The 15936-nt window shown below is 39.5% G+C and overlaps 1 protein-coding gene across 4 annotated transcripts in view; it reads left to right on the top strand.

Moving 5' to 3' along the window:
- ANO5 (anoctamin 5) overlaps positions 1-15936 on the top strand; it is a 1890652-nt gene that overhangs the window by 1806909 nt on the left and 67807 nt on the right. For all 4 annotated transcript variants that reach the window (XM_044082599.1, XM_044082600.1, XM_044082601.1 and 1 more), the window contains one exon: positions 8605-8710. In XM_044082599.1, coding sequence (XP_043938534.1) covers positions 8605-8710 — 106 coding nt within the window. The remainder of the gene's footprint in view (positions 1-8604; positions 8711-15936) is intronic.

Consider the following 15936-nt stretch of genomic DNA (forward strand, 5'->3'; position numbering starts at 1 on the left):
CATTTGCTCTACATTTGCTGAACTACCTGGCACATTTCACCAGATTACAGAGTGACTTGATAAAGGAATTCTAATTCTGCCCCAGGGTCTATGTGCACAGAGGAACAGAAGTCCTTTTCCTCACAACTAGCCACCCTACAATCCATTGCAAATGTGTCCTTCAGATTAATCTGGTGTACAGGTGAAGGGTACCTCAAGGGCAGCCAGTTCAAGCATAGCCATAAGAGGACATGCCTGGGTGTGATTGTTGTGGAACCTTTCAAGGTGTCATTCATCAGTGCTGTTTGTGATGGATTTTCCTTGTTTGGGCCCACTGTAAGAGACCCTTTCCCGCAGTGAACAGGATAGAAAGACCTTGTCTATCATTGGAATCCACTTTTCTACCCCATAGAGATCTATCTGCAAGAATTAATGTGATGGGAAAAACATGTGGCTCTGGAAGTCTCAAGGTCCTTTTCAGGAATTACATGGAAATTTCCCCCAGAGGCAGGGAGAGATAGCTACAATGATAGATTTTGCTCACATGGCAGAGGGGGTCCATAGAATCAAGGATCTCAAGATTCCTTTGCTGACAGGTTACCTGGCTGACCCTCCCTGGAGGCAGTCCGGGGGAGCTTATCCTTGCACCTAGAAGCCTGGGTAGCCATCACAAAAGATTCTTGGGAGCACAGGATCCTATCCAGAGGATACTTCATTCCTTTTTCCCCAACCACCCCTAAAGAAAAGAAAACCTCTCCCTAATGCTCTACCCAGTCAGAGGGAGCTTGCAGCTATAGAAATTCAAAAGCTGCTAAAGAAGAGCTATTCAAAAGGTTCCCCTAGACCAAAGAGGATCCGGAATTTACTCAAGGTTTTTTTTAGTGCCAAAGAAACCAGGGGACCTGAGACGCATGTTGGATCTTTAGCTCTTCTGCCTCTAAACAGAGTTCTTCCACTGAAGATGCAGATCAGACAAATTTTCTCTCTTCCTTCTCCTTCAACAAAACGTATCTTCAGAGCTTTAGGGTCGATGGGTGTTTCAGTTTAATTCGCACTGTACGCCTCCACAGGAGAATTTTACAGTGGACCCTAGCAGTACAATGGTCCTTTCATCAACGCTCTCTAAGGCATCCAGTAAAACCGTCCTTGGCTTGCAGAAAGTCTCTTCTTTGATGGCTTCCAGTCCAAGGAGATCAGTCAAGGGTGTCCTTTTATCCTTCCTCCTCTGAAAGCTAAGTTGACTACAGACGCCTCCTAGTTGGGGTGTGGTGGGCATTACTAGGGACGGACATTCAAGGCATGTGGTCCTCACAAGAGACCAATTTGTATGTCAGTGTCCTCGAGATGAGAGCAGTGCTTCTAGCTTCTAGCATTGTAGGCCTTTCAGAACATGTCAGTCCTGTACATCAACAAACAGAGGAGAACCAAATCCTACCCATTTTGTCAAGAAGCAATGAGTGTGGCAGTGGGCAATCTCATCCAACCCTTTTCTTGCAGTAATGCACATATCGGGGAAATCCAACATTTTAGCGGACAAACTCAGCAGGATCATCCTCGTGCCTCATGAGTGGTCTCTTAGTCAATCAGTGGCAAAAATTATTTTGCAAAGACTGGGTCAACCTTGCTGCAACCTGTTTGCATCTCCCCTCAACAGCAAATACAGCAGGGTCTTAGCCCTAATTCTACCTCGGGGGTATTCACAGAGAGAGATGCTCTAGTTCATGTTTGGCCCTCCATTCTCCTTTATGCTTATCCCCCCTCCCCCTTACCTCTTATCTCCAAGTTTCTTCAGAAAGCACTTCAGTTGAAGAGCACAGTAATCCTCATTGCTCCCTTTTGGCTTTGACAGGTATGGTTTCCCTTCCATAGGTCTCACCTAGTACATCCTCCTTGGACACTGGACCCCAGACCAGACGATCTATCTCACCTGTCAGGCCAAATTCACCTGAACATTGCAGGCTTCAAGTTGACCACATGGTTTCTCCAGTTTCAGTGATGGCTAGACATTCCAGGATTTCCTCCGTGGTCCAAAAATATTAATTTCATCTCATAAACTGTTCACTAGAAAGGTTTACAAAAATAAATTGAAAAAGTTTTCTTTTTGGGCTCAGCAGAGAAAGTTGGATCCTTATACTACCCCACGTCCTCCTATTCTTGATTTCCTTACCTCTGTTTTCAAGAGAGGCAAGATTTTCCTGCTTTTAAAGTTCAGTTAGCAGCCATCTCCAACTATCGCATCAGAGAGTTTGCTTCTTTTTTTAGCATCTAAATTATTTAAGGCCTTCCTAAAGGATACCCTTTTTTTACTCAGACCTCCTGTAAAGGATCCTCCTCTTCCGTGGGATCGCCTTATGGTTTTTACAATCTTTAGTACACTCTCCTTTTGAACCATCAGGTAAAGTAGATCTCAAGTCTCCTTCCTGGAAGACTGTCCTTCTGGTAGCTATAAGTTCTGCAGGACGAGTATCTGAACTCCCAAGCTCTGTTGTCCAAACCACCATATTTGCTTTCCCACAAAGACAGATTTACTTTACACAGAAACCCTTCATGTTACCAAAGGTTGCCTCTGAGAGCAACCTCAATCAAGTGATTGATTTTCCAGTATTTTCCCCATTATGAAAACAAAGAATACACCTTTCATCTATTGGATGTACATATAGAGCTTCTGTTTTACCTTCACAGAACCAAAAAAAATTAGGAAAACTGATCTGTTTCCTTTGCTAAAAACAGAATGGGAAAACTGGTTTCAAAGGTTACTTTGACTAAATGGATAACTGATTTTATTTCCTATGTTTATTACATGAAGGACATAACTTTACTAGTGCACTCAAAGGCCCATTCTGCTTCTGAATTTTGTAGTGAGATAGTTGAAAAGAATCTCGAGAGGAGAGAGTCCAACTGAGCATTCCTAGACATGGAAAAGCAATATGACAAGGTCCCAAGAAAGCTGATCTGGGCAGTACTCTGGTGGTTTGAAGTCCCAGAAACATTGGTAGAATTAGTGCAGGCTATGTACAAGGACCCAATAACTCTAGTATGAACAGTGTTCGGCCTCACAGAGGGGTTCCCAGTGGAATTCTTTGTACACCACAGTTCAGCGCTGAGCCCATTGCTGTTCATAATGGTGATGGACTACATTAGCAAATAGAGTGAAGGGAACAAATCAACAAAGTTACTGAGTGTAGAAGATGTGGCATTACAGGCAGACTGTGAGCAAGAACTTCAGCAAAGGATAGGAGAATGGAATGCAAAACTGAAGACACATGGGCTTAAACTAACCGCAGATAAGACTGTGGTAATGACCGCAAATTGGGGAAATCAGAAGAAGCTGAGAATAGAGAGAGAAGGGAAGATAGTGGAACAGGTAAACTGCGTCAAGTATATGGGAGGGGTGGTTGAAGAGAAGGAAGGTCTAGATGAAGAGGTCAAAGCTAGAATCAGGGGGGCTGCAGCCAGCTGGCATAGAGTCTCAGGTGTAGTCTATGACAGAAGAATGCCAAAGAAGCTGAAAAAGTAAGTTGTACAAGACAGTGGTTACCAGTGCTACTGTATGATACAGAAACCTAGACAGTACAGGTGGAGCAGATGAAGAAGCTAGAGGTGCTGGAAATTAAGTGCCTGAGAAGGGTGGTAGAATGCACACTGTAGGACAGAAGAAGAAATGAGGACATAAGAGCAGAAGCCAAAGTAGCTCCAATTGCAGAAAAGATCAAAGAGAACAGATTGTGGTCCGGACACATGCAGAAAAGCAGAAGACAATCTGGTAAAGATGACTTGGGTTAGACAGGAAGAAGGTAAGAGGAAACGAGGACTTCCAGCAAAGAGGTGGATGGATTTTGTGAAAGAAGATCTGCGACAGTCCGGCATGAATGTTGAAGAAGGCAGGAGTGTGGCACTGGATCAAGAGAGATGGCGACCATTCTAACCCCATGTAGCAAACTGGAAAAAGGGGCCTGATGGATGAGTATCTGCCTCAGCTGCTTTTTGAGCCAGAGCTTCCATTGATATTTAGGGTTCCTGTTATGTAAGCAAACGCTTAATGTTGCGAACACTGTTTAATTGAATGTGTTTACCCAAAATGGTGAAATTCCGAAAGCATGGAACAGTGATTTTTTTTCCCCGGGGGGGGAATCACTGGACCATTTTCGGGACTTTGCCATTTCCTCCACTGTAGTGCAGTCTCTGAGTTGGTATATTTAAGTAGGGGAGCCCCCCCTACATTTTGTGTTTTTTTTTTTATGGATCAGCGATTTTTCCCTGGGAAAATAAATCTCTGATCAGTGTGTTCAGCATTTTGGATTTTCAAAGTGTTTGGGTCAATTATACAGCATTTGCAATTTCAAGTGTTCGCTGATATAAATATTTGTGCACCCGCTACATGGTCAAATACCCATAGTTTTGCTACTCATTACAAATTGGATATCATCTCCAGAAACATAGCTGCCTTTGGTTCGTGGTTCTCCAGAACATCCTGACATGATTCTGTCCTATACTTTGAGGAACGAATGAAAATGACAACATCAGATAAAGAAGTTATGTACATAACCTAACATTCCATCTGTGTTGTCCATTTTCATTCTTCCTCAACTTTCCTCCCTCCTTCCCCTATCCATCCATGTCTTTGGGAGAGACCCAACAGATTTGTTGATATGAGCCATAGTTCCTGTTTGGGCTCCTGATCTTTCAGCTATCACTTTTCCTTTCCTAGGATTGTTATTGTGTCTTCTGATACAATACACGCATGATAGCAGCAAACTCAATCTGAAGTAGTGCAGTGGTCAGGGGCATTATGGGTTAGGGAGGAGCGCAAAAGTCTGTTTCTAGAATCTATAGAAGGTGGCAGAGTCAGATCCGAGAGTGAGATACTTACCCATACGTTAAGAAAGAATGAAAATGGATAACACAGGTGGAACGTTATGGTGAGTACATAACGCAATTAGTGGACTTAAAGGATGTTTAAAAAAAGTCTAAAATGCACCTCAGTGAATCTAGAACCGCCATGGCTTTTGTTGGGCCTTGTGACCCCAGATCCCCAGATAAATGCAGTTGTTTCTCCACAGTTATCAAGAATGCAGGCTTGGTTAGCTAGAACATACTGAATGACTGAATAATTGCAGAAAAGAAAAGTAAGAGCAAGACAAACTGTGAGGAAAAGGAAGGAAAAAAGTAATAAGAAATACGGGAACCTTGAAGACATGTCAAAATAAACTAATGAAAGAAGAGATGACGTGCTAACATTGAACATGTTTTTCCTTTTCTTAGGGAAAAGTAATGTGGCTAGTGTAGGTAGGTCAGAATGAGATCGACAACAGAGGGTGTAGTGCGGTTGCTGTTACTAGGAAGATGTTTGGTTTGGGTTAATTTTACCTCCTTTTCCTGCAACGTACCATGTTTACCTGCTGTAAAAAAAAACTTCCTGCTTGTTTACTTTTACACTGTCATTTCTTTGTCTCTCTTTCAACTGTTGGGAGTGTGATACTGCAATGTATTTATAGCAGATTGAAGCCCCCATTTCAAAGGTGTTTTCCTTTCTCTCAGTTTTCTTATTCTGACTTTGACTGCATCATCCTCTCTAGTAATTGCTTTCTGGGGCTTGTTTACAGAGTCTGCACACCGGTTTCCCCCCTCAGTTTCCTTCTGCATTGACTGCTTGTCAGCTAGCAGTGATCAGTGCTGGTTTCCTTATCCACAGATTTGCTGTTGGCTTGCTTATCTTCTATGAAGCATTTGATTCCAATCTTTATAAACTCTCTCCTACATCATTGCCATCTCTGTTCCAGCATGTGTGTTTTGTATCCCAGCACTCCCTTCTGCTGTTAGTCTACGTTTGGGTTATCCATACTAAGTTTGTCTGTTTTGCATTCATAATATTTGGTGGTAGTTACATTTTTTTCAAATTCCTGCTGCGATTATATTTGTGTGTTAGCAGAAAAAAGCAAGTTAAAATGTAGTTTTCCCATTTTACCCAGCTCATATTTTGTAATTACACCTGTGCACAACTTATTATACACACCCTTGAATGCATCTGTGGAGTTAATATTCACAGCAAGTTTCTTGTGGTAGTCTCCTACCTTCATTTACTCCTTTCACAAAAAAATACTTTCTGATATATGGATTGAAGTTTATGCCTTTAATCTGAAGGTCCTGCTACCTTTTTTTGTACGTGTTCCTCTTTAAATGTAGTATCCTCTCACTGCTTTCCTTATTTTTCTGTTGTGAAAACGTTTATCTCCTGTTTGTTTGTATCCTTTATTCCCTAGCCCTTTCATACATTGATTATATCTCACTAAACTCTGTCCTTTAATTTGATTCACTTCTTACTGTTAGATTACCAAAACTGTATATAGTACTTCAGACTGTTTGCATTGGCCATTGCATTGCACTGGCCAGGACAGAATCTTTCTACATTTTTGCCTTGTAGTTCATTTTTGTTGTCACTATTACCTCAAGACCCCTTTTGGTAAACCCTTGACCTTTGCAAATGTGGGAGAGGAGTTCCATAAAGCAGCGCAAGTGCAATCACAGTTCTAACTTTAGCGCAAAGTATTCCATCAAAGCAACCACCATAGTTCAGTAACATTCTGGTTATTATTTTATAGGGTGACTGGTCTAAGTACTAATTATTACAAGTTCAGGGGTATGTTTCTCTTCCTTTCCATATATAAGCCAGTTAATTGTCAAGTCGTATGTACGTATGTTTTAACTATATAATTATTGAATCAGTAACGAATATGAACAGTAACAGCAAAGATTGACACAACAGTTGGTTGTTCAGCATATATTCAAATAAGGTTGAAATAAACAGACTTATCTTCAGTACTCAAAAGACCCCTGTCCATTTACTTCAGGAACTTTTTTCATCTGTACTGCATATTTCACTATTTTCTTGATGGGTGTATGGAGAAAGAAATACAGCCTGTCCTTTTAAGTGCATTTAACCCCCCCCCCCATACCCTTTCTCCAAATATCCATTCCACTGGCCCACACCCATCTCAGGAGCTTGTATCTTAGGTTTTTGGATGACATCTACCTATTATGGAATGATATAAAAGATAAATTAATGGAATTTTTGGAATTTATACAAGCTTCCACAAGTTTATACTTTATTTTTTGGATGAAGAGCTACATTTCGTGAGTGTATCTATATCTGAAAAAAAGAAAAAGATTCACATCCAATATGTAAAGGATATTACTTCTTACCTTCATTTCTCTAGTAGTCGAGCAACTGGTAAAAAAGAAGCAACCTTGTGATGATCCATGTGGTCCAGTTTTCACAATTATTTCTGAGTACAATACCTTTTTTGGATGAAACTGATAAACTCTCGAATATATTTATACAAAGATATGTTTATCCATAGAAATCTTTACATGGAATTAGAAATGAAATAGCATGTTTGGGTAACAAAACTTGCTCCTGTATTGGAAAGGGGTATCTAATCAACAGAAACCCACAAAGTAAATGGTTTGAGAGCGCTAGGGTATTAAGTCACACAATGTGGATGCTGACACCATAAAATTCATCACTAACTATAACTGTAAAATATTCTCCCACTTCTCTGACCTTGACACGGTTTTTGGTGTTAAACAAACCTTTATGCTCAAAAGAGGTTGTAATATTAAGGATAAATTTGAGAAGTTCAAAAAGGGTGATTTTCAAGGTGCCATTAATATCAGTAGACAAAAGGATACCTACAAGTGTGTCAGTTTAACCAATGTAAGTGTATACTTGAAGGCTTTAACTTGTCATTTGGAAGTAAAGGGCCCATTATAAAACCTAGAAAGTACTGTAATTGTGGGTCTAGAGCACTGATTAATTTAGCAAGCTGCATGGCTTGTAAACCCTTATATGTTGGCAAAACACACTTATTACATCAGTATGAAAATAAAGAAAGCATACACACAACTGTCAGAATTTTAATATGTTTTTAGTTTTTGTCTTTAAGGATGTATTTACTAATTTTTGAGAGGGGGCCATGGAAGTTCATGAATGATTATGGGGAACTGGTGTAGCAACTTGCCCTCCAGCAGTCAAGAAAATATTTTTGGTTAAGATGTTTGCTGCCTAGTTGTAGTAAATAGCTTTCCCAATGTTCCTTGTGCATCTGTTTGGTTCTTAGTTATTGTTTTTTGTCAATGTGTTATCCTCAACTCTGTCCTGTTTATTTTTGTGTGGTAGGCTTTGTGATGATCTCCCCAGAGTTGTTTCCCCACTCCCTTTGTTAATCTCATGGTTTTCCTTATAACAGCAGGTAAGTGTATACCTGCAAGTCTAATTATATGTGGTGTCACATGTTTTAGTGGTCATTATGGATTCCAGAGCACAGTGAACTGAAAAGCTTTATGGAAGAAGGCCTGCAGATACCAGTAGGTAATTTCCTGCTGAGTGAATTCACGCTGTGCCCTGCCTTATGATTTTAATAGAGCATTGGCAACTTTGTAAGAAATGTTTGTATATGTGAATCTTGAAATCCATAGTGGGTTTCCACATGTCTTCAAGATATCTAAAGGTATGTACATTGACATTGTGTAAATCCTTTGGTTAATGGCAAGTAGTCAAAAAGAGCGAGTCTGGCATTTGTTATGTAGTTGTTACAAATGAAAACACTTGTTTTTTTAACTCAACAGATACAGAGACTATCGCTATCCACCAGAACACGAGAAGAGGTACTCGCACACGATGCAGTTCTGGCATATTCTTGCTGCCAAGCTGGCTTTCATCATCATCATGGAGGTAAGGGTACCTTAATAAATAAAATCATTGCTTAGCTACTTATTTCCCCGAACATGTTGATTTTGTATATCATGTGTTTCTTTTTCATTTTAATTGCATTTTAATAGTATGTAAATATAGTTTCTTATTTTTTTCTAAAGAAATAAACTGTTGTAGGATACACCTGTAAATTAGAGTTATGGTAATGGAAAAAGGTCCGGTCGCCCGGACTTTTTCCATTACTATAACTCTTTTTTTACAGCAACGGAGAACGCAAGATCCCCATTGCTTCACACTGTCTCGCTATGTTAAACGAGTTTAACATAGCGAGAGAGCTTTAAAAAAAGCAACAGAGATTCTCCGTTGCTTTTTTTTAAAGCTGTCTCACTATGTTAAACTCCTTTAACTTAGCGAGACAGTTTGTAAAAAGCAAAGGAGATCTTGTTTTCTCCGTTGCTTTTTTCAAAACCGTCTCGCTATGTTAAATGGGTTTAACACAGCGAGACAGCTTTAAAAAAGCAACGGAGATTCTCCATTGCTTTTTTAAAGCTGTCTCGCTATGTTAAACCCATTTAACATAGTGAAACAGTTTGTAAAAAGCAACTGAGATCTTGCTTTCTCCATTGCTTTTGCCCACAGATCTGATGTACTGCGTAGGCATACGCATGTGTAGTACATCAGAACTGCCACAGAATACCAGACAGCTGCGGAAGGGCAGCAAGAAGGCATTATACAATGCCATTATTTAAGAAAAGTAATTATTTTTTTTCTTAAATGTCATTGTATAATAGCAATAACCCACACCTGGGTGTGGGTAATGCTGGATTTACCCACGGTTGGCTTTGTTTGGCCACTTGGGCTTCACCCTCATGACCAAACCACACCAACCGTGGGTAAATACAGCATTACCCACACCCAGGCGTGCGTTATTGCTATAATATCTCACAGATGGAGGCAAATGCTGCTGTAAGTCCATTACTCCTTCCCTTCAGCCTCCACTGTAGCTGTTTCATTTTACTTTCGATAAACAACTTGCCTTCCACCAAACTGTCCCCTATCCAACATTAATCTGCCTTAAAAACATTGACTACAGTTCTAAGCCATGTGGCATTTAATCCACGACAAGTAAACTATGCTATTCGTTAATGCAAATTTTGTAAATAATGCGCTTGTCGTTTTTTTAGTTGCTTTATTCAAAACTAGAAGATACAATTCACATCAAGTACAATCCTCTTGTGTGGTATACTTGTATTGTGACATGGAAATTTGCTTACTATTCAGTAACCATTATGACTTAAGACCGTGCAGTGGTGCAGTTCTTTCAACATTGCTTGTACAGATTTTGTCTTAACTAAGTAATGTCCATGGAATGCCTAGACTTACGCATATAGGGTTAGGTAATGAACCTAGAAGTACTTCTGTTTCATCTTTAGCCATGCTTTTTCCTAAATGCACCTTCCCATTGTTTTTAGGAATATTAACTACTTTCACTTCTAAACAGTTGGATGTACCAGTTATGTCTGTTCATTTTGAAGTGTGCAGCTTACTAGACCACCCCCCCCATTTCTTATCTCCAGTCCTTGCAAAACATATTCATTGTTTGAAACACTTCCCATAATTGTGGCAAGTCAGAAACTATTAGTAGTTCTGTTAGGGCATTAATTTGTGCCAGTTTATCAATATTTACACCCCAGTTCATCATGTAATGTCCCTTCCCCATTTGCCACTGAGAACTAAAGGTATTTATTCTTGTGATTAGAGTTTCCCCAGGAAAGGCTTTAGTTTCAGACAGAACAAAAATAGATGCTCTCAACTCTTCCTCTGCCTTGTACTACACCTCCAACACCTTGTATTAACCTTTGGAAATATTTTGTTCAGTACCTCTGGAGTAAAAAAACTAGTTGTGTTGGTATTTCCTTGCAAACATTCTTAACTTCCTGGATCTGTTAGCCCTCTTTGGGTAGTTCCAAATGTCATACCATTATGTTTCACTTATTATTTCCTGTTTGTTCTTGCCAACCATCTAAAACTTTTCTCTACATTCTTTAACTTTTCCAGTAGGTCTTTATATATCCTTCTAATGAGCCTTTTTGTTAGTTTCAGAGCCTCTGACCTCTGTTTATATATATCTGTGTCTCATTTCATTTATTTGTAAACTGGGTAAGTGAACTGTCCTTTCTGAACCCTTTTCAGCCGCACTCCGGCACACATGAGCAGCAGTAAATGCAGTGTTTATTGTTTATGTACATGTTAGTACATACGGGGTGTGTGTGTGTGTGGGGGGGGGGGGGGGGATATACATAGTGTTTAGTGTAGACAATAAAACAGATTTGTTTTTATTAGCTGCTTCATTCATACACATAGGTCTCAATCTCTTTAGAGGCCAGTGTGGAGTACAAACTCTAGCAATTTGTGACAAACTGTCAAGATGTGGAACACCCTATTTTTGCACTGTGTGGAAACGCATTTCTGTGAGGCCTAGATGAAGTGGGCTTTCTGCCAGAAGTATTAAGTTAGCTAATATTGTACATTTGTAAAATTCAGTAAAACAAGTGTCGGTAAATAAAAATAGTCAGCAGAAAATCACTACATAACAGTATTCAAGTGCAGCTATTAAAAAAATGCTCTTCAGCTTTTCTAACACCTCCACGTCGTTTCCAACATACATACAATCAAAATCACTTTGCCCGTAACAAACTTCCAACACACACACACAATCACTTTGCCCGTAACAAACTGTCTGTAGCAAAGGTGCATTGATTTGTTTCGCACATGCAGATACTGACACTGTCTTTGTCAAGTCTGTCATTAGATACACACACGCACACACACACACACACACACACACACACCCCATATTTACATACAGGCAAGTTTGAAGAATGCTGATTCACTTATAGCTCTCCCAGTTTTAAAAATAAGAATGTATAAATGAAAATATGAACAGTGAGTGGCTAACAATGAATATTTTCACTGTAGGGCATTCCCAGACTAAAAAAACTTAATGTAATCTTATTATTATGCCTTTTTGTTTCTGATACTGCTTTATATTAATTAGTAAGTCACTTAGTTAAGGAAGCCTGTCTCAAAACATGTTTGGATGCCATTATGAGCAATGGGTGTTAACCAGTTCAAAAAAAATAAAATAAAAACTTGCCTTTTCCCAATTCTACATCATCTTTCTGCAAAACTAGATACGTAAATTAATGAAATTAACAAATAAAATCCTTTTTCTCCCTGACTACCACTTGCAAGAAGAGTAGCACAATGGTAGCAGGTGCCATAGATGGCCTTAGGCATAGGCCAACTAGGTGGCAGCCTAGGCTGCTGGTCTAGCAGGAGCAGTTTTCCAGTAAACTGGATGGTGTAAATAGACCAAGATGGGGCACCAGGTGGTATTGGGGGGGGGGGCACTGTGGAGCCCTTTTACCTAGGACACCACGTGACTTAAGGCCAACCCTGGCAGGCATAGCAGCAGAAACACCAGCAGACAAACAACATCTAGTTAACTTTAGTGCCCATTAGTAAAAAGATCAACATTTAATTTAGTTAAGATAGACATGATCACATTACTGTCTAATGTCCAAGAGCAATCCTTTCCAAGGTACTAGAAATAAATCATACATTTTTTTGAAGGATGAAAATATGTGAAAAATCAGGTACTGTTGGCAGTCATGATGCAGGCAGAGTTTTTTTTTTTCTTCTCCTGCCCTAACCCCTCAACTATCTCTCAATCAAACGGGAACAAATTTCAAAGATTCATACCAAAAATATGAGGCAAATATCTAAACATTCTGCGAAAATCTGTACAGTTGAGATTTATGCAGATGAGGCATGCATCACCACCACATTATAAGGCTCATGCAAGAGATTTGTACATGGCTGTATGCAGCGCACAAGTCACTCTGACCTGCATAAGCTGCTGTTTATGGTTCATGAGCACATACAGAGGTATCTTACACGTATGTAGCATTCTGCTGAACTTGTGAAGCTCCTTTACAGAAACGTTTCTCTCAGATGGCGACATGGAAGACAAAAGTTCTTTGAATTACAGCATTTCACCACCTAACCTGAAACTAACCCATACCATGTCAAACCACCACATACAAGAGATTTTTATTGAGGTTGAGCACCACCCCCTTAGCAGCACCTTGATCTTATCCGTGTCCAGAGCGAATTACTGTTCCAATGAATTCTCCTCAGCTTGAAGGTATTGCAGTGCCAGGAAAACTGGTAAATGATTAGCTCAGGCTGCATTTTGTGCCTCCTGATTAGCTCCCTTTGCCGGAGGTGTAGTTACTTGATTGGCTCATATACCTCAATGCCTATTGGCTGTAATTGTGGTATACGAGCCAGTCAGAAATCGCAAAGCGGAGACACCACTGTTCAGTGTGGAACAGTGGGCAAAATCGATCACAAATGCGGAACATTCAGCACAATCCAGAGCACTTGGCTGCTCAGTTTAGACATACAGAATACAGTTCGCATCAAATGCCATCCACATACAGTAGTACATTTGTCTCGTATACTGGAATTTAGTCTCATAACCATTTAAGTTTTTTTTCCACAAACATCATTATTTAAATTTTCACACATTATAGAAGCAATCTGATATTTATATAAATGAAAAACAAACAAAATGACACCACTTTAGTTTTAAAAATGAAACATCACAGACATCACCGAAACAACTGTAGTTGCAAACATTATACATCAGTTATAATCTGTCCAGTTGCTGTCAGGTAAGCATTATATGGCTCATTCAAATCCTGCCTCTTAAACTTCATTCCTTTTCTACATAAATTGTTCCCACAATTCCCATTTTTCCTATGTACTTTGCTCCTTCCCTTTTCTAAATATCCCAATTCCACTTGTTTTATCTCTGTAACTATATTTATTACTTCTAGTAAAGTTGGGCTAGACTTTGATTTCCATTTTCTAGTAATTGCTTTATGGCAGTCACCATAATTAGACCTCGCAAGCTTTTATTGTGTCTAGGCAATTCCGATTCTGTATCATAGCTCAAAAAATAATCTCCCCAGTCAATCCAATCCTCTCACCAATTATCTTCGAGAGTGGTCCTAGCCACCTCTTTCTAGGCAGTCACACCTACAACATTTGCTATCCACTTGAGGAAAAATTTGTTGGAGTCCACTTGGGGGTATAAAAATACCTATGTAAATAGTTCCAGGCAAAGATCCTAAATCTTCTAGACTTTGCATATTTGGAAGATATACATATATTCCCCCCATTGTCTCTTTGTGAATTGCTTATCCAATCTCTCTTACCAATCCTTCCTAAACTCCTCTGGCTGATTCTTATAATTATCATATCATGCAATATTTTATATGATTTACTAATTATTCCTTTTTAGCAGCAGCTTCTGTGATAGATTCTATTAAAAAACTCTACCAGTGCTGGTCTTTTCATTCAGGAGCCCTCTCTTTTTCTTTTTCTTTGCCTATACACTGATATCACTCCTTGGTAGAGTAGGCAATTTCTAACCTGCAGTCCAAGTAAATTCTTGGCCTCTTCCCATTCTGTTACCTTTCCCTTTCTAGTTATTTGCTCCCAATATCTTGGTTCCTTTGCCATTTTTCTCCAATAAATTCCAGCCCCCTCTTGCGTATTATCTGTATCCCTAACTACAGTCATCCCTATCAGCCAAATCACTTTTCTCCATTCTCATGCTGGTTTAGTTCTTAGAATACTCCCTGCCATTTTGTGAATATAATACTCTGTTTGATTTTTGTTGTTCTCCTTAAGAGTCTGCGTCCAAAATCCCAATCTCTCCTTAACTCTTGAACTTCCTCCCTGTATCATCATTATTCCTTTCCCCTCTGAATTATAGTTTTTGGCTTGTGCTTATGCATAAGAGCCTTAACTGTGTTGCTCTAAAATACCCCCTCAAATTGGGTAATCCTAGTCCTCCTTGTTCTGTTGGAAGAATCAGTTTATCCCACTTGACCCTTGCTGTCTTCCCTTCCCAGATAAAATCCTTCAGCTCTTTTTTTACTTGCTATATACAGCTTTTCCTCTAGTTAATAAAAACATGCCTGACCTTTGTATAAGGCTAAAGGGACTAAAAACATGTTAATAGCTTGTATTTTTGTATCCACATCCATATTGCAAAGCTTTCGCTTTCTCAGTTTGTTGTATTATTTTGTTTAGTCTCTTCCTACATATGCTTAGCTGCCACAACAGAGTCATTTCTAATCCATACTTCGAAATACTTCATTTTATCATGTCCCTGTAAATCTAGATATTATTGGACCAATTCGTGTGTGGGTACATAATTTACCGCTATTGCCTTTGTTGTAGCTTCATTAATTTTGCATCCCGAGAAGATTTGAAACTGTCCTAAAATGTTCCACAACACTTTGGTGTCCCTTTCTGGGCTTGCCATGTATAAAACAATATCTACAAATAGGGCCAGCTTTTCCTGACTACCATACCAATTATATCCTTGAATTTCTGAGTCCTTTATTTTCTTTGCCAGTGGTTCTAAATGTAATGCAAACAACAAAGGGGGAACGCAGACAACCCTGCCTGCTTCCTCTACTCAAGCAGAAGTTAGCAGAGAGGACCCCCACCCACTTTAATTTTCACCTCCAATCCATCATATATACTTCTAATCAACCTTATAGTTGGATCAGGGAAAGCAAATGCTTCCATTGCCTTGCTCATGAAGTCCCAGTCTACTCTATCAAATGCTTTCTCTGCATCAAGACCCACCAACAACAATGGTATTGCCTTACATTCTGCTTCCCTCTGGATCATCAGTGTTCTGTTAATGTCAAATATTTGCCTCCCCTCCACAAAACCACACTGATCCATATCCATCAATTTTGGTATCACTTTTGCAATTCTTTAGCCGTTATAGACATAAACACTTTATAATCATGGTTTAGTATTGAAATGGGCCTGTATGAAGTCGGATCCAATGTTTCTTTACTCTCTTTCGGCATAACTTTTACCACCGCCTTCTTCCAGGATGCTGGTACTTCTCTTCCTCTTAAAATACTGTTAAACAAAACATTCCAGATCTTTCAGTTTTTTTCCCTTCCTTACTTCCAACCTTCCACAGGAATATACCATCCATTCCTGGGGACTTTCCTATAGATTGGTTATACAGAGTCTTTCTCATCTCCTCTCTTTCTGTCCTGTTAGTAATTGAGCCTCATCTGCCTCTAACCTTGGTGTATTTAATTCTTCCATAAACATTTCCATTTATACCTTTTCTTGAT

This window comes from Protopterus annectens, chromosome 9.part0 (assembly GCF_019279795.1).
Source record: "Protopterus annectens isolate FY-2018-M chromosome 9.part0, PAN1.0, whole genome shotgun sequence".
NCBI lineage: Eukaryota > Metazoa > Chordata > Ceratodontiformes > Protopteridae > Protopterus > Protopterus annectens.